At 36.4% G+C, this 23,916-nt stretch overlaps 1 protein-coding gene across 1 annotated transcript in view; it reads right to left on the bottom strand.

Annotated features, from left to right (window-relative positions):
* The window catches only part of HMCN1 (hemicentin 1), a 517,054-nt gene that overhangs the window by 181,332 nt on the left and 311,806 nt on the right, over positions 1–23,916 (bottom strand). The window contains 7 exon segments of the mRNA XM_044003022.1: positions 339–514; positions 6,317–6,440; positions 8,935–9,086; positions 10,022–10,198; positions 11,718–11,819; positions 18,558–18,681; positions 23,020–23,174. Coding sequence (XP_043858957.1) covers positions 339–514; positions 6,317–6,440; positions 8,935–9,086; positions 10,022–10,198; positions 11,718–11,819; positions 18,558–18,681; positions 23,020–23,174 — 1,010 coding nt within the window.

Raw genomic sequence — 23,916 nt, 5'->3', positions numbered from 1 at the left:
TATGTCTTTGTTATTCTTAAGAATCTAAAATAATTTGCACAGTATTTTAAACAGTATGTGCTTAATGAGTATTTGTCGACTGACTGAGGATGAAACTATAGTACTTTCTTCTGGTGATAAGCTTAAAGAATACAAAGTAAATATCCAAAAAGGTTATAAGTAAAAAAAATGGAGATGTATGATTGAACACTTACATTATTTAAGCATGAAATGCAAAAATCTTATATAATCCCTGAAATGGTATTTGAACTTTTCTGGGAGAAAATTAATAGCAGCCACCAATTGAATTGTGAACGTGGAAAAAAAAGCATAAGATAGAGTAAATATGTTAATTTTACCTTCAAAACACTTCCATTTTCAGAGATGCTGAGGCCTGATTTCTTTAGCAGGGGTCGACCATCTTTTAACCAAGTAAGAATGGGTGGGGGAATAGCATTACCCTGACAGTGTAGCTCCAGAGCTTGGTTAATGAAGACAGAGACATTCTGCTCTTCTCCCATAATATTTGGTGGAACTAAACAAAAGGAAATGGAAAGAGATTTTTCTCAGAAAGGAAAAGGCCAGTGCATGTTTAATCTTCATTAATCATCATGAGATGTAATGAAGTATCCTGTTGGTTATCATAAGTGGTTTTGCTGCAGGCAGTCTTGGCCGACCGCCTTGGTATCTTGTCTCAAGAAAGCTGGCCTAGGACCCAGAATAACTAAGTCACAGATCAAATCTGTTCATTTTGAAGAGATATTCCTTACCAATGGATCATCTTTAAAACTTCCAGAAAGAAGGGTAGTACTAGCAGGTCTCAATGCTAGAGTCAATAGAAATGACTCATTATTAAAAATTTAGGTTTTAACAATGGAAATTATAACAAATATACTTTAAAAAGACGGGGGGGGGCAGCTAGATGGCACAGTGGATAGAGCACCAGCCCTGGAGTCAGGAGTACCTGAGTTCAAATCTGGCCTCAGACACTTAACACTTACTAGCTGTGTGACCCTGGGCAAGTCACTTAACCCCAATTGCCTCACTAAAAAAAAAAAAAAAAACAACAACAAAAAGAGGGGGAAGATGAAGTTATTCATTAGTGAAAAAAAAGAGTCCAGTTCATCTTCAAAATGTATTGTTTGTAAAGTATAACAATGCTACAATAGTAGAATTATCAAACTTTAGGGTTATATTGGACATTAGAGATCATCTAGCTTAATTCTTATAGTATATTGTATATAGTAATTGTCTATGATCTTTATTTCATTATAGATTATCCTTATTATAGATTATCCTACAAAATTGAGGAAATTAAGACTTAAACGAGTTAAATGACCAGCCTAAGATTCCATTTAGAGGTAGATATGAGACCAGAAGCCAGTTCCATGTTCTTACTATTTCGTACTGATTTCTTTTTTTGGGGGGGGGTGAGACAATTGGGGTTAAGTGACTTGCCCAGGGTCATACAGCTAGTAAGTGTCAAGTGTCTGAGGCTGGATTTGAACTCAGGTCCTCCTGAATCCAGGGCCGGTGCTCTATCCACTGTGCCACCTAGCTGCCCCCATACTGCTTTCTTAAATTTATATTAACTAATTTCAGTGGGGCTAAAACTACACAATTAAGAAAGGAGACAAATAGCTTAGTGCCTGGCTACTCACTATTCTCACAATTATACAGAGGCAAGGAACTAAATTTATAATTAGAATTCTCTGATATTAAGTGTTGCCAGACACTGAAATGGTTTCCTGATGAATGCTATAAAAAATGTCCAGCCTTGAACATGGTAAAAAAAAAAGTAGAGAAAATAATTCTTTCTCTTTGGTGGTATGAGTTGAAATTATACCAGGAACTAAGTAGGAATGAGAGGACAGACCAAATAAATTCTTAAGGACTATTTTTGCATAGTTACATAAGAATTAAAATAAAAACTAATGAAGAAGTTGAGCCCGCTATAAAAGGGCCACCCTGAAGAGTTTGCTTGTCCTCCAGCAATCCTTCCAATGAGTTTTTATACTTGGTAGAATTTTTTCTCCTTTGTAAAGAATAAAGATGTTAAAAGAAAACCATTTACCAGTATAAAATAAAGAATTACATACCATTTGAATAGCTTCATCTCTAAGAAACTTTCTTTGTTTTGTTTTATTTTTTGGTGAGGCAATTGGGGTTAAGTGACTTGCCTAGGGTCACACAGCTAGTAAGTGTTAAGTGTCTGAGGTTGGATTTGAACTCAGGTCCTCCTGACTCCAGGGCCTGTGCTCTATCCACTGCGCCACCTAGTTGCCCCTCTAAGAAACTTTCTAAGTTCTTCATTGTAACAAATATTACTCCAATAGGTAGAACATTGTCCAGTGTTTGGAAATATTTTTTTGCTAAGTAGAAATTTTGTTGTAATGATATTTGGTATAACAGGAGATAATATACAGAGTATGGTATTGTTGCAATTATTCAAATATTGTCTTTTCTCCCTATAGGGAGAACACTGTCAAATACTGTCATTTCTCACCATTAGGAAAAAGGCAAAATTTAAACATGAATTGACATTATGGATCCTCGCACTTAGATAACCCCTTGTTGCATTCCTTCTCTATGTCTTGCTAATGTGTATTGGATTCTGGGAATAGGCTTTTCCAGAGATATTGCTGCTCTTGGAAAAAGTACACAGTACAATGGCTTAAGCAAACCCATTTGGGCACATGAGTAAATACATTTTGCACTGATTTGTGATGCATTTTAGAATGAAATTTAACACATAAACATCTGGCATAAGATTATGTTTCCAATCATTTTGGGGGGGGAGGAGGGAAAAGGGAGAGATAGGAAACCTTGGGATTGTGTTTGAGAAATGCCACAGTTCTGTCATAGATAAAAGATAACCAATTAGCTTGTTTGACGTTAAAATTGCTTTAATAGTGGTGCCATAAATACCTTTAGTGCCACTTTCTAAGATGTCATACAAATATATACTCTCACTGTATTTCCTTCTATTTTTCTTAGCACAGAAAGCACTAAACAGAATAGCTGATTTCACAGTTTGGAAATAATTTAAGGGAAAGTCTGGTCTCTGTGGATAAGAAGAACAGGACTGGTGTAAAAATATGTTTATCTTTCTTTCTTTGTAGTATTCACAAAAGAGTCTGAATTCTTTATGGATGTTTATAGAACAGAGAGTCGGAAACAACCAAGGAAAGCAGAATACTAATTTATTTCAAAATATTTTATTCTTCAATTACTTTTCTCTGCAGTTAAGTGAGCTGAACCAAATTGAAAAACAAACTAGCTTTTCAAAACTGAGAAACAGACTGCAAAAACAATAGAGCATTTGTTTCTTGGAGAACATAAATTAAAATGAATCTAATTACTTTGAATGATATACATTACCCAAATAAATATATTTTATCTCTCTTGTCTCTTGCTCCCAACTTTTTGTTTAGTCTGGGGAAAAGAAGGTTCTGACCTTTCAGTCCCTCAGCTTCTTTCGATGTTATTCCTACTTCACTTCCTGGTTATGTTTCTTGGGGAAGACTTCACAGTAGGGTAGTTTTTCATTCTATGTATTATACTTGAAGAATGCAATTGCTAGGAGTCAGACGCCACAAAGTTATACTACTTGAGACCCTAATTTGTAATCCCTGGGAAAGCTCTCAGAATTCCTTAAAGTAAAAAAGTACAATGGAAATCCAAAATTATTGTTCTCAAGTTTCCTATTCTAGGTCCTCAGGGTAAGACTGCATATGTTCCAAAAATGCAAAGCTACACAGGGAAAGATTCTTACACTGGACTTATCCTATTCTAGGCCAAACTGAATTCTCCTGCGCTTAGGTAAATCTGCAGAAGGCTCCCCTCTGAAGAGTAATATACCCTGGGTTGCAATAAGGCATTTGGCTATTCATTCTACTATTCATTAATACTTCATGCTCTGGTGGTTTGATTAGTATGACTATTCCCTCTCTAGATACAGATTACAACATCACTACATCTTTGTTGATGGTCTTTGAAAGTTGTTTTGAAAAATATATTATCTGAACTGAAAAATATATTATCCTGAAGCCAAACCAGTGATAAATTAGAGGACCCGGGTTCAAATCCTGTATGTAACCCTACTATGTGTTACCTTGGACAAGTCACTTAAGTTCCCTGAGCCTCAGTGTCCTCATTTTACAAATGAGGGAGACAGAAGAGATGTGAGGTACCTTTTTTTTTTTAGAACTTTTATAAAGACTCTCCAAATTTAGCTAAGCTGGTCTTCACCATTTGCCCAGTCTGTATATAAAGTATTTCCATCTTGATAAAACCTACCAGAATTTGTGCTGAGTAAGAGCCCAAGATCATCTATATATTATGAAAGGGCATCAGTTTTAGAGGAAGAAGGAGGAGGGAGTGGGTAGGGAGGGAAGCAGAGGAGGAGGGGAACTAGGAGAAATAGCAGTAGTAGCAATACAAATTCATTTTTGTTTTTTGGTGAGGCAATTGGGGTTAAGCGACTTGCCCAGGGTCACACAGCTAGTAAGTGTCAAGTGTCTGATGCCAGATTTGAACTCGGGTCCTCCCCACTCCAGGGCCGGTGCTTTATCCACTATGCCACCTAGCTGCCCCCAGCAATACAAATTCTTATAGGTCCTCATCATTTCAAGGCCTGGACTATTTGCAAAATCTTGCTAGTTTGTCTTCCTGCCTCAAGAATCTCCCTATTCCAGTCTATCCTCCACTCAGCCATCAAATTGATCTTCTCAAAGCACAGGTATGACCAAGTCACATCCATATTCAGTGAATTCCAGTGGCCCCTATCACGTCTAAGATCAAATATAAAATCTTCTTTGGGGCATCTAAAGTCCTTCATAACCTGGTGCTCTCCTATTTTCCCAGTCTTTTTATACCTTACTTACCACCCCCTTCCCCTTAAGTATTCTGCAATCCACTCATATTGGTGGTCTTGAATTTTCCTCACACAAAACAATCTGTCTCCAAACTCTGGGAATCTGGGGCCATCTTCTACATCTGGAATTCTCTCCTTCCTCATTTCTGCCTACTGGCTTCCTTGGCTTCATTCAAAGGCTGGCTAAAACCCCACTTTCTACAAGAAGCCTCCCCCAATTCCCCAATGCCTTCCCTTCGCTCTGTTGGCTAGCTTCCATTTATCATACGCACACATATAATCTTCAATTTATTTGGGGTATATACCAGTGTCTGTCTCTGTCTCTCTCTCTCCCTCTCCCTCTCTCTCCCTCTCCCTCTCTCTCCCTCTCCCTCTCCCTCTCCCTCTCCCTCCCTCTCTCCCTCCCTCTCCAATTTATGTTGTATATTGCTTGTTCGTACATAGTGGTTTGCATGTTGTTTCCCCCATTAGATTGCCTTGGGAGCAAGGACTCTCTTTTGCCTTTCTTTGTAACCGCCCCCTCCAAACTCCCTCATATTCAGGCACTGTGCCTAGCACATAGTAAGTGCTTATTAAACATCTGCTGATAAACTGACTAATGAAATAAAATGTTTTCAGATAAAAAATGTACCATTTTTAATTTTATAATTATAAGGGAATATAATTTATAAAAAGCAATTAGGCCAGTATCATATGTTCTGAGGATGCTAAAATATGGACTGTTACCCAGCATGATATTTAAATGGAGTTCAAAAGGTCCCAACTTCACTGTAATGAGTTACATTCTTAGATGGTCTAAGGGAATCAGAGAAATCTTTTGTCTTCTCACTATATGAAGGCAAAGTAATCATACAATCATGAATTTTATAAATATATTTACATATATTTTATATTTGATAAAAAGTATCTTAACAACAGTATGGACTCTTAATTTTTCTGAATGCAGAATTAAGTAAAAACAGATGATGCATATATGCCTTGGAGTAGAATAGTCGGGGGAGGTTGCTTTGGTAGAAGATGGCTTTCAGAATTGCTGCTAATGTTCTTATTCTTCAAATATTCCCCTATGAACATCAACCTCATATGTCTGGCTAGGTTTCTTTTTGGTTCCAAGATTTTAAAAAATCAAAGGTAAAATTTATTTAGAAAAACAGCTTGGTGGGCAGCTAGGTGGCTCAGTGGATAAAGAACAAGTCCTGGATTCAGGAGTACCTGAGTTCAAATCCAGCTTCAGACACTTGACACGTACTAGCTGTGTGACCTTGGGTAGGTCACTTAACCCTCATTGCCCCTCCGAAAAAAAAAGATCCTAGAAAAACAGCTTGGTACTGATTTTTGTTTTGAGTTGATTACATTAAATATCATTGCTACTTTTCATAATGATTTAGTTAACACTATCCTTGACCTTCATGATCTTATGGCTACATATTCATAATAGCCAAGATGACTGATATTCCTCACCATAAACTCTGAGATCAATGTCCCTTTGTTTCTCTCCAGCAGCATTCACTGCCACACAGGTGTATTTTCCAGTATCACTGATCTGTGCACTAGTCAGTGCTAGAACTCTACCACCAAAAAGGACCTGTAAAAGAAAGAAGAAATCAAGTTTAATAGATGTTCTTTCTTGCATATTTGTTTCAGTAATAATAATAATAATAGCAGCTAGGGCATTGATATAGCACTTTAAGTTTTGCAAAGAACTTTAGAAATATTTTATTGAATGTTCACTGGGAAGTAGGTTCTATTGTTATCCTCATTTTGCAAATGAAGAAACTAAGGTAAACGTGACTTGCCTAGGGTCAAAGAGCTAGTAAGTGTCTGAGGCAATTTTTTTTTTATAACAAATATTTTATTTAAAGTTTTGAATTCCAAATTTTATACCTCTGAGGCAGAATTTGAACTCAGGTCCTTAGCCTGAGTCAAACACTGTACCGCCTAACTGACCAAGGTTATGAAATAAAGGGGAGGCTTTTTGTTTTGTTTTTTGGTAATATACAGGAACTTCTATCCTTCCAAGATTCATGAATATTTGAGTTAGAAGGCACTTTAGGATTCACCTAATGTCACCTAGTTTGACACATTTATTTTATAAGGAAGCATTTATTTTATGAGGAAACCAAAATCCAGAAAAAGAGGTGCATTGACCTGTCCCAACTCACTGGGTCTTAGTTGGCAGAATCAATAATTCACCTCTAGATTTCCCAACTCTGACTTAATACCATTTCTACTAAGCATGCTACTTCTTGTGAGGAGATAGCACAACCAATGAATTTTGTCTAGTGGTGTTATCTTAATTTATAGTGATTTCTAATTTGTCTGAATATGAAGTCACTGTCCATGGTTGCATAGATATGCAGGATAAATAACAAGGATTAAACTGGATAATATATACTTATAAAATTTATCCATACTGAACCCAGTAGCAACTGCTAGTCCAGGGCTGTGATTTTTATGGGAAAAAACTTATGTGTATGTGTGTGTGTGTCTGGGGGAAAGGGGATATCATAGGCAAGAAATTAGATGATCATTTAGTTTTATAAAAGAGGAGAAAAGATGTAACCATAAGAACAAAATCTCAATTCTTACTTTTTCCATTTTTTACTAATAAATTCTGTTAAATTAAAAATTTTAATGGGCATATTAATAAGACACATCTGTCTATTTTTCATCTCAGTAATCAATATTTACCTGTATCACGCCTTCAAAGGCTCTGGACAAGGAAGGACAAAAGAAAGCATGATGTATTGAAAGGGAAAGAACAAACAAACCCAAAAGAGGTTAGGAAAGACACTATTTTACTGACTAAAAATATAAAAGTAAATTTTGATTTTTCTTTGATTCAATTTGTTTTTCTCATTTTCTATTCAATAAACTTAATCAATATGAAACTTTTCATTTAGGTCCAAGCTCAAATGCCACCTCACAGATTTTTGCTGAATCTTAGAGCTGGAAGGAGCTTCAGAAGCCATCTGACTAAAATCACTTTATCACATAAAGGACAGTTCTTAAAAACTTCCTTGAAACAGAGCCCACTACCTCCCAAAGCAGCCCCACTCTATTTTCCAAATTGGAGAGCTTTGACTGTTCCGATATCTTCCTTACATGGATCTGCATCTAGCCACTTATCTATATTTAATTAAACATTTAAAAGGTAGAGTTAATCCAGAGAAATATATAGTAAAAGATAGTTCCTTTACATTTTAGCTGGTAACATAGAATCTGGCAAAAAATGCAAAAGGAAAAAGTTCTGAAAAGTGAACAATTGGCTCATATGGCATCTCGAGGTGGTGTTTTGATTGACCTCATCATTCAGCTCATCAGCAGTCTTCCTTTAAAATGTGAGAACCAGCCAAAACTATAAGCAATACTTCAGTTATAATCTAACTAGAGAAAATGATGCTCTCTCTTCAGATTCAACTTATATTTGTTTTTATATATGTACACTTTTTTTGCTGTGGTTCAATCATTTTCAATTGTGTTCTACTGTGTGACCTCATTTGAGGTTCTTGTTCTTGTTCTCCCTCTCTCTCTCTCTCTCTCTCTCTCTCTCTCTCTCTCTCTCTCTCTCTCTCTGCAGGGCAATGAGGGTAAAGTGACTTGCCCAGGGTCACACAGCTAGGAAGTGTCAAGTGTCTGAGGCTGTATTTGAACTCAGGTCCTCCTGAATCCAGGGCTGGAGCTTTATCCACTGCGCCACCTAGCTGCCCTTGAGGTTTTCTCAACAGATATACTGGAGTGATTTGCCATTTCCTTTTCCAGCTCATTTTACAGATATGGAAACTAAGGCAAATAGGGTCAAGTGATTTGCCCAGGGTCACATAGCTAGTAAGTATCTGAGGCTTTATTTGGATTCAGGAAGATAAGCCAGGCCTGTCACCCTATCCACTGTGCCACCTAGATGTCCCCAGTTTATAGTTACACAGCTAAAAAATAGATCAAGGGCTGATCTCAAACTTGGGTTACCTGACTCCAAGGCTAGCCCTCTATGTCATCCTTTTAATAAAATTTTCTAGTGTCCTAATTTTATTTCTTGTCTCAGCAGCAGTTGATTTCTTTAGAATAGTGGCACCAAGTACCTGGATTCCATCAGAGAAGCTGGAGACAGGGCTACCATCTTTCAGCCAGGTCAAACTTGGTGCAGGAATGCCTCTGGCTTCACATTCTAACCTTACAAGGTTATTAACGACCACTGAAATCATGTCATTGCTGCCAGAAATTGAAGGAGGAACTAAAAGAGAGAAGAATTATGATAAGGCAAGTTAATGTTTAAAATTGTTTAATTCAAAGATTGTTGTTTGTCCTGCATTCTCGAAGAGGACCATGACATTGAGGTGATGTTATGACTTGCAATGAATTAGATTTAAGTAAGGAAGGACTGTGCAAGGTCCCAACCTTACTCTCTCCTCCAGAGAGTGGGTCCAGTGGCAAAATATGTGGCAGGATGAATGGAGATGGTCCCAGATGTTTAAGGCAATTGGGGTTAAGTGACTTGCCCAGGGTCACACAGCTAGGAAGTGTCTTAGGTAAGATTTGAACTCAGATCCTCCCAACTTCAGGGCCAGTGCTCTATCCATAGTGCCACCTAGCTGTTCCTAATTCAAAGATAAAGACATAGGCAGTGTACCAATAGAAAGTGTTGTATATTTCTATAATAATTTTAAAAACTTTAAAAAAGATTTTATCTATATTATTACCCAAACTTTAAAATTGAGGAAATGGGGACAGAGAGAAATGTGCTGATTTTCCTAAGGTCATGAAGCAAGACACTGGTGGAGCTGAAACTAGAACACTGATCTCTTAAGCCCCACAAGAGTGTCTATCCTCTTCTGCTGTGCTGTGATGACTCTCCTTTTAAAGAGGGAGAAATTTTGGGCCAAGACACTTGTGATCCCAAGGAACATTTACTAATAAACATACTGGCCAAAAAGTTTTTTATGGCGTGTTAGAAAAACCATTTATATACGTTCAAAGGTCAAGCAGATATTACCACCACCCAAAGAATAACAGTATGTCAATATATTTTAAATGCTTAGGTCCCTAAACCATGATAATATACTATGGATTTCTCAATGTTTATATTAAAAGTTCAAGGGACTTATTGCCCTTAAATGGCTTTTAATAAGCTCCTCCTTGCCAGATCTACTTAGGATAGGTGATACTTACCATGAACCTGTAGACTATAAAATAATTCAGCACTTCCTGCTGTATTGATGGCTACACATTTGTAAATGCCAGTATCAGTAATCTGAGCACTATCGATCTCCATGATCTGTCCCCTTTTTGAGAAAGTGGCACCAGCAGAGCTTGAAAGTGGATGATTATCTTTATACCATGTAATAGCTGAAAGGGGAATATGGGAAAAGAAAAGTGAGCGTGAAAAAATTCCTTTAGAACGGCTTCATTTTACAGAGCTGCAATACGACTGCCCTCCAGGAAATCACTTAGTCCCAGCTCACTCTGGTTGCCCAACTGGCGCCAGTCTCGACAACCTCTTTGGTCATCATTCTTACAATTAAATACTCAATTGGATCTATGACCTCACCAATGTGGGCAGTCCCTCCAACCATACAGATCGTATCCCTTCTCATCCTGTATGACCACTGCTCATGTTCTCACAAAATTTACCATAGAAGGTTTATCCAGGATGTGGGAAGCCTTTCTCTCTCCCATCATCACAAAAACATTTGTGTATTTCTATTTCTTACAGGGAGATAGTTAATATGTGTATATATATATATATATATATATATATATATATATATATATATACATATACACACACACACATATGTTTCTCTCTGAGCCTAAAGATAATTATCATTAGAGAGCAACATATTTCTTTTATGGTATTTCTTTCTTTCATTATTTATCTTTCCTATGTAAAGATTAGTCCAGATCCCATCTCACATAATTTTGAGGCTTATTCACTGCTTGTTATCATAAATAATTGTTATAGACTATCAACCAAAGGGATGAAGGAAATGTTGAAAATCAAAATCCTCGCCAGTAATAGTAGCTTGGCATGATATGGTATTTGTATGATGCTACTTTGTAGGGACAGGAAGAGGAATAAGCATTTATACTGTGCTTATTATGTACTAGATGTGGTGTTAAGCACGTTTTACAAATATCTCATTTGATCCTCACAGCCATACTGTGAAGTAGAAACAGTTATTCCCATTTTACAGTTGAGGAAACTGAGGCAAACAGGTATTAAATGGTTTGTCCAGAGATCACACTGCTAACAGCTGAGGCTAGATATGAACTCAGATATTCCTGACTCCAGACCCAGTGATCTATGTACCTCAGTTATGGATTCTTTCCAACAAGAATCAATATCAAATGATTTGAGGAGCAGTGGGGTATAGTAGAGAAAGTTACTGGACTCTGATATTGGTTAAAATATTGTTTCCAGTACTTACTAACTGGATAACTATGAACTTGTCTCAGCCTGTTTCTGCATCTGTGAAATGGAAATAATAACAACACCCAGGATCAAAAGAAATGGTGTACATAAAGGGTTTTGCAAAGTTTAAAGCACTATATAAGTGTTTTCCATTTTTACTACTACTAATAATAGTGTAGCTTATATGAAATAGACAGATGTATAATAATGGAATGATTCATACTAATGTCTTTTAATTTAACATATATTGTAAAGCTACATGTAATAAACAACACTATGAATATATATTTTTCACTTTTTGACACTATTTATACCTAGGATTTACTCCTTAATAATCTTAGTAATTTTTATTTTATTAATGCTCAGAAATAAATTATTTTTCACACACAGTTTTATGATTCTTAGACTCCATCAAAATGTGATGATACAACCGACCAAAGCAAACAAACATACCAGGCAAAGGATTTCCAGATGCTTCACACTCAAGCTGAACTGGACTGTTAACCACGACTGTCTCATTCAACATCTTCCCTGCATTCTCAAGGTGGGGGGGTTCTAGAAGAATAAACATTCTGAATGAGTCAGATAGAAAGGCATAGTCTGAGACAGTTTTGATCAGTAAAAATTGGAAAGGTGTGGGTTTTTTTTTTTTTTTGGTTTATAGATACTGAGTAATAAAAACTATAGATAGAGAAGCAAAGAATGTGTTCACCTAAAATGGTAGAACTTTCTTCACTAGGTACTTCTCTACATCAATGAAAGGGAAAGGGTCCAGTCCCTTTTCTTGTCCCTTAGTTACTGAGGCATTTTACATGAAGGTGACCTATACCACTTGATGCTGAGCACAACAATTATTAAGCATCTCAGTGTGCAAGGCACTGTGGATAGTTTCTATGATCTAAAAATCTTCCTCGACACAAAACACTGTGTTCCTAAAATCTCCATTTAATAAGGGTGCCCAGGACACTCATCTCTTCATTCCCAACAGGCTGCACTCTTCCAGATTTTTCCATCATGCCCCTCCATCAGGTAACTTCCATGTCTTTTCAGTTTCCTTTCCCCATGCCTTTTCAGACTAATAAGACAAAATGGGATAGGAAAGAATGTAAAAAGGATACTTAGGTTTCATCAATAAGCTTCACAATTATAGTATGAGGCAGAGGAATGAAAGTTAGACCCAGGGGAATGTTGGAGAAAGTCTGAACTAGTCAGTAAGAGCTGACTGTAAAATGTTTAATAGGAATGCTTATAACATGGGAACAGACACTACAAATAAGGTTTTGATTTATTGTTCTGTTGATAGGCTAGGTTTAAGAAAGCGTTGGAGAAAAATGTTAATAAGAGCTGGTTGTTAAGTTGGTTAGAGAGCAGTTTGTCTAAAAAAACCCCAGTGGTTTTAGTGCACTAAAATGATCCTATTGAACCAATAGTCTTCATAGGGCAACTGAGAAAGCTACTGTGATCTTAGGATATATGAAGAGAAGGAGTAAGAAGAAGCTAGGCTTAACTGTATTCTGAGCTGGTCAGACAACAATGTGGAGAATCTCTTTCAGTTGTGGCCACCACAACTTAGGAAGGACAAGAAACTAGAATGCTGACAGGTCTCAAAATCATGTAACAAAGAGGTAAATTGAAGGAACTGGAAATGTACTGTCTTGGGAAGAGAGGACTTGAGAGAAACACCACAGATATCTTCAAGCATCTGAAAGGTTGTCAATGAGAATTAACGTATTCTGTTTGGCCCTAGAGGGCAGGACTAAAATCAATGGATGCAAGTTGACATAAAGAAAAACTTCCCAAGATGTAGGAATCTGAAAGTAAAGTGGGCTGCCTCGATGGGTAGTGGATATCCCTTCATTTGAAATCTTTCAAACAAGGCTGGGTGGCCATTCATCAGGAATATTGTAGAAGGATATTTCTTAGCTATGGGTGAGATTAGATGGTCACTCAGTTCCCTTATGACTGAAATTTTGTGCTCCTACAATCACCAGAGGAGGTAGAATCTGAAGCAAATCTCACATTATATTTCTACCATTTCCCACTATTTTTATGTGAAATCCAATTACAATGTATATCATGGGAATACATATAAAGATGTCACAAAAGTGAGATATGTAGTCAAAGAGTTTTGTTCAAAGGGAGGGAAGCCATTCTTCCCTCTTTCTCTTAGTAATGGATTGGGTCAGAGGGTTATGATTATGGCTTAGCATATGCATCTTTGCATATGTGCCATATATATAGGTCTTCTATAAAACCAGCAAGCAGAACTTCCTTTTCCTTCCCTGCTTGCTCCCTCTCTGAGTCAGAAATTTCTAGCAGCAGAGGGACACTCGACCAACCTGCCTATCATCTATCCATCCATCCATCCACTTTATGATCTATCCATCTACCTGTCTCCATATATATATTATAAATATGTATATTATATACACATATTTTATCCACTGAAGTCCTACTCTAATGCTTTATCAAACCACAGGGATGACCATGGATTCCTGAAAATAATGACAGTGGAATGTAAGCTTTAGCAGGTTGTTTTAAGCTTAAAAGATTCTTGCATGTGGAACTGACTATATTGAGGACTGGCTATTATTGCTGTTGAAAAGTCCATTAATTTACTTAAATTAATGGACTTTTCTTTTTTTCTTTCCTTTCCTTTTTTTTTTTCTGGTGAGGCAGTTGGGGTCAAGTGACTTGCCCAGGGTCACACAGCTAGTAAGTGTTAAGTGTCTGAGGGCTGATTTGAACTCAGGTCCTCCTGAATCCAGGGCCATTCTCTATCCACCGTGCCACCTAGCTGGCCCCTTAATGGACTTTTCAACAACAATATTGGCCATCTAATAATCTACCCCTCATCTTTCTCCCCCCACCAGCGAGATTATATAATAAGGTATAAATAGGTTGTAATTTGAAACATTTTTGAAATGTACATATATATATATGTGTATATACACATATATATGTTTGTAGATATTAGTACACACATACTAGAGAAAATGGTGCTGATAGCAGTTAAATGACTAAAAAATTCAATCACATATCTGGTCGTCAAGCAGGGGATGGAATTTTACATATTCTTGCTGAATTTCCCCATTGTAATGAGGGAAAAAATTACAAATGATATACATAGGATGACGCCAAAATTACCACACCCACTTTTTAGTAAGTGATGAGGCAGATTTAAACCTAGCATTTAAATTGGTTTGGAAAAATAAGCTGAATTATTGGGAAAGTTCTTTCAACATTTCCTGGTTATTTCATTATAAGTATAGTTAATGTTATAATAATATCCAACTGGCCTAAAAGAGTTAAGATATGTAGCAACCTAGGTATGTAGTAGATAAAGTGGTTAGTAGTGGCAATGTAGTTGATGGTAGTAACAAGAAAGAGTTAATGACACTTAATTATCTAATTTAACATCAAGGAATTGCAGTTATTACTGCACAAATTCACAATTTCACAATGACACAAATTCAATTTATTCATAAATAGAGAGCTGCTTCCCTAATTTTTTAATCTACATGTGTGAAGCCAAATAAAGGATGAAGAAAAGTTTTTGACAGCAACTGAATTGGTACTTGTGAAGATTTGATAATAACTATTCATATACATATATATTCATACATATGTGTATATACATTAGGTAATTCAGTATCACATACACACATAACTATATGAAATTAGGGGCCTATAATAATGACAAATATTTCTGCAGATGTTTCCACTAGATAGATAACTATTGAAGTCCCCAGAGGACCCTGATGAACAATAGAGGCATCAGGACTTTACAAATGTTTGTAAAAAACCTTTGTGAAGTGAAGAGGGTCCCAAATCAAATGTTTGTTTGGCCAAAGCAGCTGAAAGCAGGGATTTTACTTTTACTCGTATTTTATGGAGAAACAAATACATGCAACTAAAAGAAATTGAGCTTTTAGCACCCCAAACAAAACATCTGTCTCAATTGGCTGACATGTGCAGTATAAAATTCATCCTTATACTTTGGTATAAAGAATAAGAACTTTAAAAAAAAAACTTCCAGCATTTTGAAAGTTTTAGAGGGAAAAGGGGGCTGATGGGGCTCACACATTTTGAAAGAAGAGTTTCCCAGGGGAGCCTCACAAGGCTGTTTCTCTATTGCAAAAATAGGATCCATGTGTTTTTTTCTGACTCAGGAAACTGTTTAAGTTCATTGTCAGCTTCTTAGAAACTCCTGCTGATTTCCTTATGAGTAATGGAAATATCTAAGAGAACCTGATAACAAAAATACTATGGAACTGTCATGCTCAATTTTCTAGGACACCCCTAAGACAGCCAATGATCCCAAATACAGCTAACATATTATCTGTTGAAAGAGTCAGGTACAGAGCCTTCTGATTGAAGATTAGAAGCCAAGGCACTTAAAAAGCAGTGTCTAGAAACAGTGAAAGGAAATATAAAAATTCCCTAATATATGAATGGGTTGTGTCCAAAAGTTTATTTGTACATCAGTTGTTTAGAGGTAGAAATACATTCTCCTCTAGAAACAAAGTTTTAAATGTTGGTCTGATTCCTAAACTGACCGACAAAGCCCATTTAATGTTTTATAGCAGACAAATGCTTTAAATTTTCTTTGAAAAGGAATAGAAAAGGGGCAGCTAGGTGACACAGTGGATAGAGCACCGGCCCTGGAGTCATGTGTACCTGAGTTCAAATCCGGCCTCAGACACAACACTTACTAGCTGTGTGACCCTGGGCAAGTCACTTAACCCCAATTGCCTCACTTAAAAAAACAAAAAAAGAAAAAAAAAGAAAAAGAATAGAAAATATCATTGTAAAGCTAGCAATTTAAAAGAAACAAATGAAATTGAGTTGAAATTTATGTTCAATTTATTTTGGATATTGATGCTTTCAATTTGGAAGAAGCTCCTGAAGATGGTACCAAAAAATTACAATCTCTGGCAGGTTTTCCTAAGATGAGAACCATTATGTATCCCACCACAGACGTGTGACTGCCACCTGAAGATCAGTCTAGTTCAATTCAGGGAGGCTCTTCACCAGAAGACTAACTTCCAGGTGAAGAATTTTTTTGGCCATAGCAGTTCATGAGAATTGCCTCCTAAGGTATATAGTGGTTCAACCTGTTTTCTACCCACACCAGTAAAATAATTTTTAAAATGCAAAGCTGGGGGCAGCTAGGTAGCACAGTGGATAAAGCACCAGCCCTGGATTTAGGAGGACCTGAGTTCAAATTCAACCTCAGACATTTGACACTTACTAGCTGTGTGACCTTGGGCAAGTCACTTAACCCTCATTGCCCCACCAAAAAAAAAATGCAAAGCTGATGCTGGTGAATGTGAATTTCTTTGTGCTTCCAGGTTTCTTCCTTCTCCTCATCAAGCCAAAGTAAAAACTTGCTTAAGTTGTCTAGAGAATAGAGTTCAAACCTCCAGCTTGGTAGAGACTGGCAGAGAGCAGCCCAGACTGAAAGGAACAGCAGATGGACAATAAGCTACAGTAAGAATAGGAGAATAATGCGGCCCAGCAGAGCAGCCACTATTCAGAGATGTCACTGGACAACCAGTACGATACTGGTAGTTTTGCAAGGTAAAACAGCCCACAGTAGCACCAAATACAGAGAGCGTTCTGCCTGGACTAACCACGTCCCCTATTTGTGTTCTCTCATCCAATAAATTTTTATGTGTATACTCTCATTCCCTCTTCTACTGTAGGAAAATATACCCCTGTGTGTATGAAGATTTTGTCATGTATTTTGCTATTCCTTCTAATTAAATATGTTTTGATTAAAAAATATTGTGACCTTCTGGTCCCAAACACTTGACATTTGCTAGCTGTGTCCCCGGGCAAGTCACTTAACCCTCATTGTCCTGAAAAAAAAAGAAAGAAAGAAAAAGAAAATATTGTGACCTCTTGTTGGTCTGGTAAAAGGAACATCACTGCAGACCTTCATTTAATTCTTTTCTGATAGCTGTCTCTCTCCTAGAATGTGGAAAAGAGCCAGGAAGGCATGCATCAATTCTGTATCCAGTGAATGTACCAGGCCAGAAATAAAGGTGGAATCCACAAACTCCTTTTTCCTGGCTACTTTTCTTTTTTGTGGTAAAAGAGAAGCAGGGGTGGGTGGTGTTGCATATTCCCCAGCTCAATCAGTACTGGTCTGGAAATGGTGAAAGTAATAAATGAATGGAAATACACGGAGTCTTCAACATGCAAATGGGCTAGTGTCCAAACATTTTAAAATCAAGTTTTGGAATTGTGAACAGTTTTTCCTATAGAAACAATGTTGGTTGCATTCCCAGGTTAGCTCATAAAAGCCAATTTAACCCCATCATGTAACTCAGTGACTCTGTATTTGCTATAAAATAGTATAAAAGAATATTTTTGCAACAGGTAAGGCATGGAGAATAAAATGAGAACACTGTTTCTCCCTGGTATTGAGCAACAGAGAGAATAGGTCAGAGGTTCCACACAGCACTGTAACTGCAATGAAATCATGAGGAAAAAGCTCATTCCCTATGAATGTCACCTCATTCTAAATGTAGTTTGTTGTTTTTTGTTTTGTTTTTAATGTGTACATGTTCCTTCTCCTACCATGGTGAAGCTTCTATAAGAGAATAAATCCCTCCAGAGTGGGGTGGAGATAGAAATGGGTTTTCTTTGATTTCCATTTCTGAGTATGTATAACTGCTTGTAATTCAGAATTTCCTGAACATCTTAGGAAAGTTTGATCATTTTTTGAAAATATTTTCAATCTTTTTTTTGGGGGGGGGCAGGGCAATGAGGGTTAAGTGACTTGCCCAGGGTCACACAGTTAATAAATGTCAAGTGTCTGAGGCCAGATTTTAATTCAGGTCCTCCTGAATCCAGGAATATTTTCAATCTTATACATGCCATGTCAATGTTGAAGAAACAAGGGCTGTTAAGAAAGGCAATTTGTCCAAAAATAGCAGTTGCTTTTACTTAAAGATAAACTGTTCTTTGATGCAAAATCAATTTGATGATAAAACTAAATGAAATGAACAAATAATTAAATATATGAGTATCTGAGATGGAAAATATTAAGGGGGTTATTAAGTTAAACATTTTATTTCTAAAAGGGAAAATAGCTAATGATCCTAGTTAGGATCTGCAATTAGAGCATGAAGTATGTGCAATTCTTTTGCATATAAGGTAAAATGGTGTGGATTTTGCCATGTAAGTTTGAAGAAACAAGCATTTCTATTAACCCACAATTCTATAAAATAGAACCTATGGTAACAGAAGAGTCACAAATGAACCCTTTGTAATGGAAATTACCATGCACATGTAGGCGAATATGCTGTTGGACTTCTCCAGCTGCATTGGTAGCCACACAGGTGTATCTGGCAGCATCTTCCAGCAGGGCTTTGGCAATTTGCAGAATTCGGCCTGAAGATTGTAGCTAGTTGGAAGCAAAAGCATAACATTTGCTCATGAATGTCACATCCGCGTCTTGAAAAAAGCTGATCTGTGTTAACAAACTCCTAGCTCTGGTTTCTACACCATCTAAATGATCTTTAAGTCAGATCCAATTTATTATATAAAAAGAAAATAAAACAGATAAAACTGACCAAAAGACTTACACTAAGGAAAACACCAGAGTTAAGCTAAGATAAATCTGCCACTATGGACCTGGAACCCCAGTAACTACGAAAATAGCTTCATAAATTAGAAATATTATTACATACTTATGTATGAAAATTAAAACTCTTACAGTGAAATAAAAATGTTTATAACATTTACAAATGGTTTGAAAATTGCATTTTTCTTGTTTTTACTAAAATAGCAATGCCTCTAACCCAACAAAACCCTACAAAAATGTTAAAACTACGAATCAGTCAATAAATGTTTATTAAGTGCCTGGATTATGCTAAGTTCTGGGTAACAAAACTATGTATTAAAATCTCTAATACGACTTTAGGCAGAACTATAATTATGACTTTTTCCAGACACAAAGACATGATTTCAGAAATTCAATCAAAGGTATGTTGCTTTATTTTTTTTATTTTAAGTTGAGATTTGGTGGTACCGTGATTATTATTATCATCAATTATCTGAATGTGTTTAGCTAGTAAGCTAGGATGGAGTTTGGTATCATTCATTCATTAACAATATATTTAAGCATCTATTATGTGTACTGCACTAGTAGTCACTGTGAGTAATATAAGAATAAAAAACACAGTTTGCCCTATAGGAAATTACAATAATGGAGACCAGATCACATTTTCATTCTATATGACAATAGAAAGAAAATATTGAAATTAGAATAGACCTTGGGAAAGTTCAATTGACTCATTTCACAAACAAGAAAAGTGAATTTCAGTCCATGCAACATGAAAGTGTCAGGCTCAAGGTCACACACACACATATGTATATATACTATCAAAACTTAGAACAGAATATCTTTTTCTTGACTGTTAGGGAAAGTGTTACATCATAGAATGGTCTGTTAGTTAGTCAATGAACAAGGGACCACAGAAATTAAATCCATCACCCCTCTTCCCTCCTCTTTTTACACATGAGAAACCTAAAGGCCCCAAAGGGGCTTGTTTTCCCTGCCATGGGTCTTAGACCCCTTATTCTGGAATCTCTATATTTCCACACCCCCCCCAGTCCTCATTTCTATTTTCCTTAGCAGTCCCATTACAGTTTCTTCTTCCCTCTGCTCCTATTATCCCTCGCCTGTCTCTGCAGTGCCATGCTCTTTCCCTAGCTCAGCACTTCCTGATCACTAAGGAAGTGTGTGTGGGGATAATGGCAGAAGGAGATGACACTGAGGGATGGGGGGGGGCGGGAACTGTTATGGAGATTTTGTCCTTCATAACCTATTCCCCACCACCTTTCCAGTTTTCTTACACAATACTCCAAACCAATCTAGTGCCACTGACTTCCTTGCTGTTCCATAAATAAAACACTCCATCTCTCAGCACCAGGCATTTTCCATTTTTCCCCCATGCTTGGAATGTTCCTTCTCCTTATCTCTTATACCTGTTGGTTTCCATGGCTTCCTTTAAGTCCCAACCAAAATCCTATTTTCTACAAGAAGCCTTTTCCTACTTGTCATAATTCTAGTGCCACCTCTGTTAATTGTTTTCTATTTATCCTGTAACTTTTTTGTACATATTTGTTTGCTTGCTGTCTCTCTCATTAGACTGTGAACTCCTGGATGGCAAGGGCCCTTTTTGGTTCCTTTTGCATTCTTATCCCTTACATAACCCTAGTGTCTGAAACATGTTTGGCATTTAAGAGAAATTTACTGACTGACTGATCTTTATGGATAGGTAGGTGTATAAAGTCTTTGTGGTTCCTTTTAACTCTCAAATTATGTCATTTCGTGTGATTCTGTTTCTGACCCAAGTGTCCAAATCCCATTCTTTTTTAGGTTGTTATATACTGAATCCTTAAACTTCAGTTGAGAGTAGTGATGAAAATATAATCTCTGCCCTCGAGGTCTTTGATTTTTTGATGAAGTTTTCCAATTCTTTAGCAAGGCTTTCTAATTTCCTTCTGGTAATGTGTAACGGCAGAAGGAAGTTCTCAGGAAGCTCTCTGTTGTTCCCCAGATAAATACCCCCAGAGGGCAGCAGATCTGTTTTTCTGGTAGGAATGGAGAATTCATTATCCCACAAAGCACTCCTACTCCATTGCCCCCTAAAAACTACAGTGACAGTCTAAGCATAATTATCTACATTATTCCTCATAATGAATAGAAATCTGCCTCTGTAACTTTGTTCATGAGTTTTCTGAGCTAAATGGAATGCATTTAATCCATTTTCAATATGATGGCCCTTCAGTTACTTCGATTTGGCTTAAATTTTTGTTCATGTAGGCATTTTAGAGTTTTATAAATATAATCCATTTCATTTAAGTTGCTTGTTTTATTGACATGTAGTAAGGCAAAATGGTTTCTAATAATTTTCTTTTTTTTCCATTAGTTGTAAACACTATAGTAAAGAAGCTTACACGTTTTGAAGGGAGCTGTTATCCCTCCTTCCCTTGGCCCTCACAAGTCTTCTCTAGTAGTTTTTTCAAGTGTTCTTCAGTTGATATGACTTTTAGAGTCTCTTCACCATCTTCCCTTTTGGATAAGTTCCAATTTGTCAATATCTTTCCTAATATAGGATAAATGAATATTCCAGGTATGGAGTAGCTAATGTAGTATAATGGAATTATCATGTCTCCATTACATTCATTATACTTCCATTCAGGTGGCCTAAAATGAGATGAGCTTTTTTTTTAATAGCCTCATCATATTTTTTGTTGAGTTTTTATTAGCTCACCAAAACCCAAAGGGCTTTTTAAAGTGAACTGCTATGTAACTAGACCCCTTTCATTTCTGTACTTAAGCCATTTTAACATAAGCATAGGACTACACATTTTTCCCTATGGAATTTCAACTTGTTAGATTCAGTTTACTGTTTCACCCTGGGATCTTTTGCAACACTGATACTGTCACTTGCATATCAATTAACATTATCATACCAGTAGAGATTTCTCCCCCGGCTGACATAAATTCATATATACTCTGGGTCTAATATACCACAGTACACATTTTTCCTTCTTGCCCACAAGAATATCAGGAAATGTTGTCAGATGACTTACTGTGATTTAGATAAACCACGCATCTCTGACCTATGCATATAATACTCTTCAAATATCAAGTCAATAACAAATATTAAGAAAGCACCTATCACATACCAGGCATTGGACATAAAGAGAGGCAAAATCAGTCCCTGTTCTCAAGAATTCATAGTTTAATGGAGACAATATGCAATGAGCTATGTACTAATAACCTATGCACAAGATAATTGAAGATAATGTTAGGAGGAGGGCACTTGCATTAGGGGATCAGGAAAAGCTTCCTGCAGGAAGTAGAATTTTATCTAAGACTTAAAGGAAATCAGAAAATAGAGATGAGGAAGGAGGAAGCAATATTTTGGTTTGACTTAATTTTAATTAACCTGTTAATTATGATTTCCCTTTTTTAAGTCTCCACAAACTATCTGCTCAATAATCTGCTTTAGAATGGGGAAGGGAGAGAGGTATGGATGCTGAATCTGTTACTAATCCACACAGGAAGCACCAATCATCAAGACCAATACAAAGAACCATTTAAAAGACATTTATTATTTAGTCTATTTCTTTGTACCAAGGACATTTATTGCAGGAAGGGCGTCAGAGTCATCATTTGTGTAGATGAACAAAGCTCATTACATGATCATTACAGCAAAACTGGATAATTTGGGGCTCTAAGTGGGTATTTTGTCTTAGACTATCCAGTGTTGATGTTTATATATAAAAACGACAACAAAATATCAAATAATTAAAATTTTCCATTTTATTTTGAACTTAATAGATATGGTCTATGCTTGAGTATTATTTACTGAATATTACATGAGGATAAAATGAGTTTAGCATTTGTGATATTTCTTCTTTTTTTACTGATTCTAGAGGAAACATTGGAACTCACCCAAAAATGGAGATAATAAAATAAGCTATTCTGGTCTTCCAAAATAGATGGTTCTTGAAATGCCTAACTGATTGCATTGTTAAACAGTGATTTCAGTCATAATTTACTTCAATAAACTGTCAATCTTATACTGTTTTTATAAGTATCAAAAATGAAATTTTCCCATGTGGATAAATTCAGAACAAAAAAGAGACAACACACCAACACTTTTTGGTAACTCATTGCAACTTTTTGAGGTTGGATGTGATGATAACATGTTTGTTTACTTACTTTGATGTTTCCTCGGGCAGTGTTCACAGGCTGTCCATCTTTTAACCAGGTGATAGAGGGGTTGGGAATGCCATTAGCAATGCACTGTAGAGTCACAGGTTTGTATATCACCACAGATCTCTCAGAAGGTCCTGTAGACTTGATTGTTGGAGAAACTAATGAAAGAAAATAAGTATAACTTCTGTCATTTAGATTTGAGAAAACATTTAAATCATGCAAGCAATTAGCCCTTCAAGAAAAAAAAATCTCGTTACTATGCTCTATGTTAAATATTATGCCATGTGGTACAGAAGCAAATATACATTGAATTTTTATAATTCACATCTGAGACAAGAAATGAGAAAATGTACCTCGCCCTCTTTTGGCATTAGCGAGGAACTGTGGGTGAGGAACAGTACATATATTATCAGACCTGTCTAATATACAGGGGTTAGTTTTGTTGAGCTGTGTTGGTTTTGTTTTATTTTTTTTTAATTCTTTGTTGCGGGATTGGGAAGGGGAAAGGAAAATATTCCTAAATTAACATGATATAAAATAGATATCAATACAAATTTTAAAATAAAACAAAGCATTTCAATTATAAGAGTCATTGGTCATATAACCATAAATAGAAAATAGGCAGTGATGTGACTGAATAGAGTGCTGAACCTAGATGGAGTAAGAAATCATCTAACCTTAGACAATTACTAGCTGTGTGACCCTGGGGTTATTTTTCCTTTGGTCTGTCTTAGTTTCCTCAATGGAAATGACAATAGAAACTACCTCCCAGGATTGTTGTAAGAATCAAATGAGATAGTATTTGTAAAGTAGTTTGCAAACCTTAAAGTTCTATTTATAAATATGAATCATTATGAACTGTCATTTTAAAGAAATCTTTATGGTTTTCATTTGTTTTAA

This window comes from Dromiciops gliroides, chromosome 4 (genome assembly GCF_019393635.1).
Source record: "Dromiciops gliroides isolate mDroGli1 chromosome 4, mDroGli1.pri, whole genome shotgun sequence".
Taxonomy (NCBI): domain Eukaryota; kingdom Metazoa; phylum Chordata; class Mammalia; order Microbiotheria; family Microbiotheriidae; genus Dromiciops; species Dromiciops gliroides.
The sequence above is the reverse complement of the archived record's forward strand: the minus strand, read 5'-3'. Positions and strand labels throughout refer to the sequence as shown.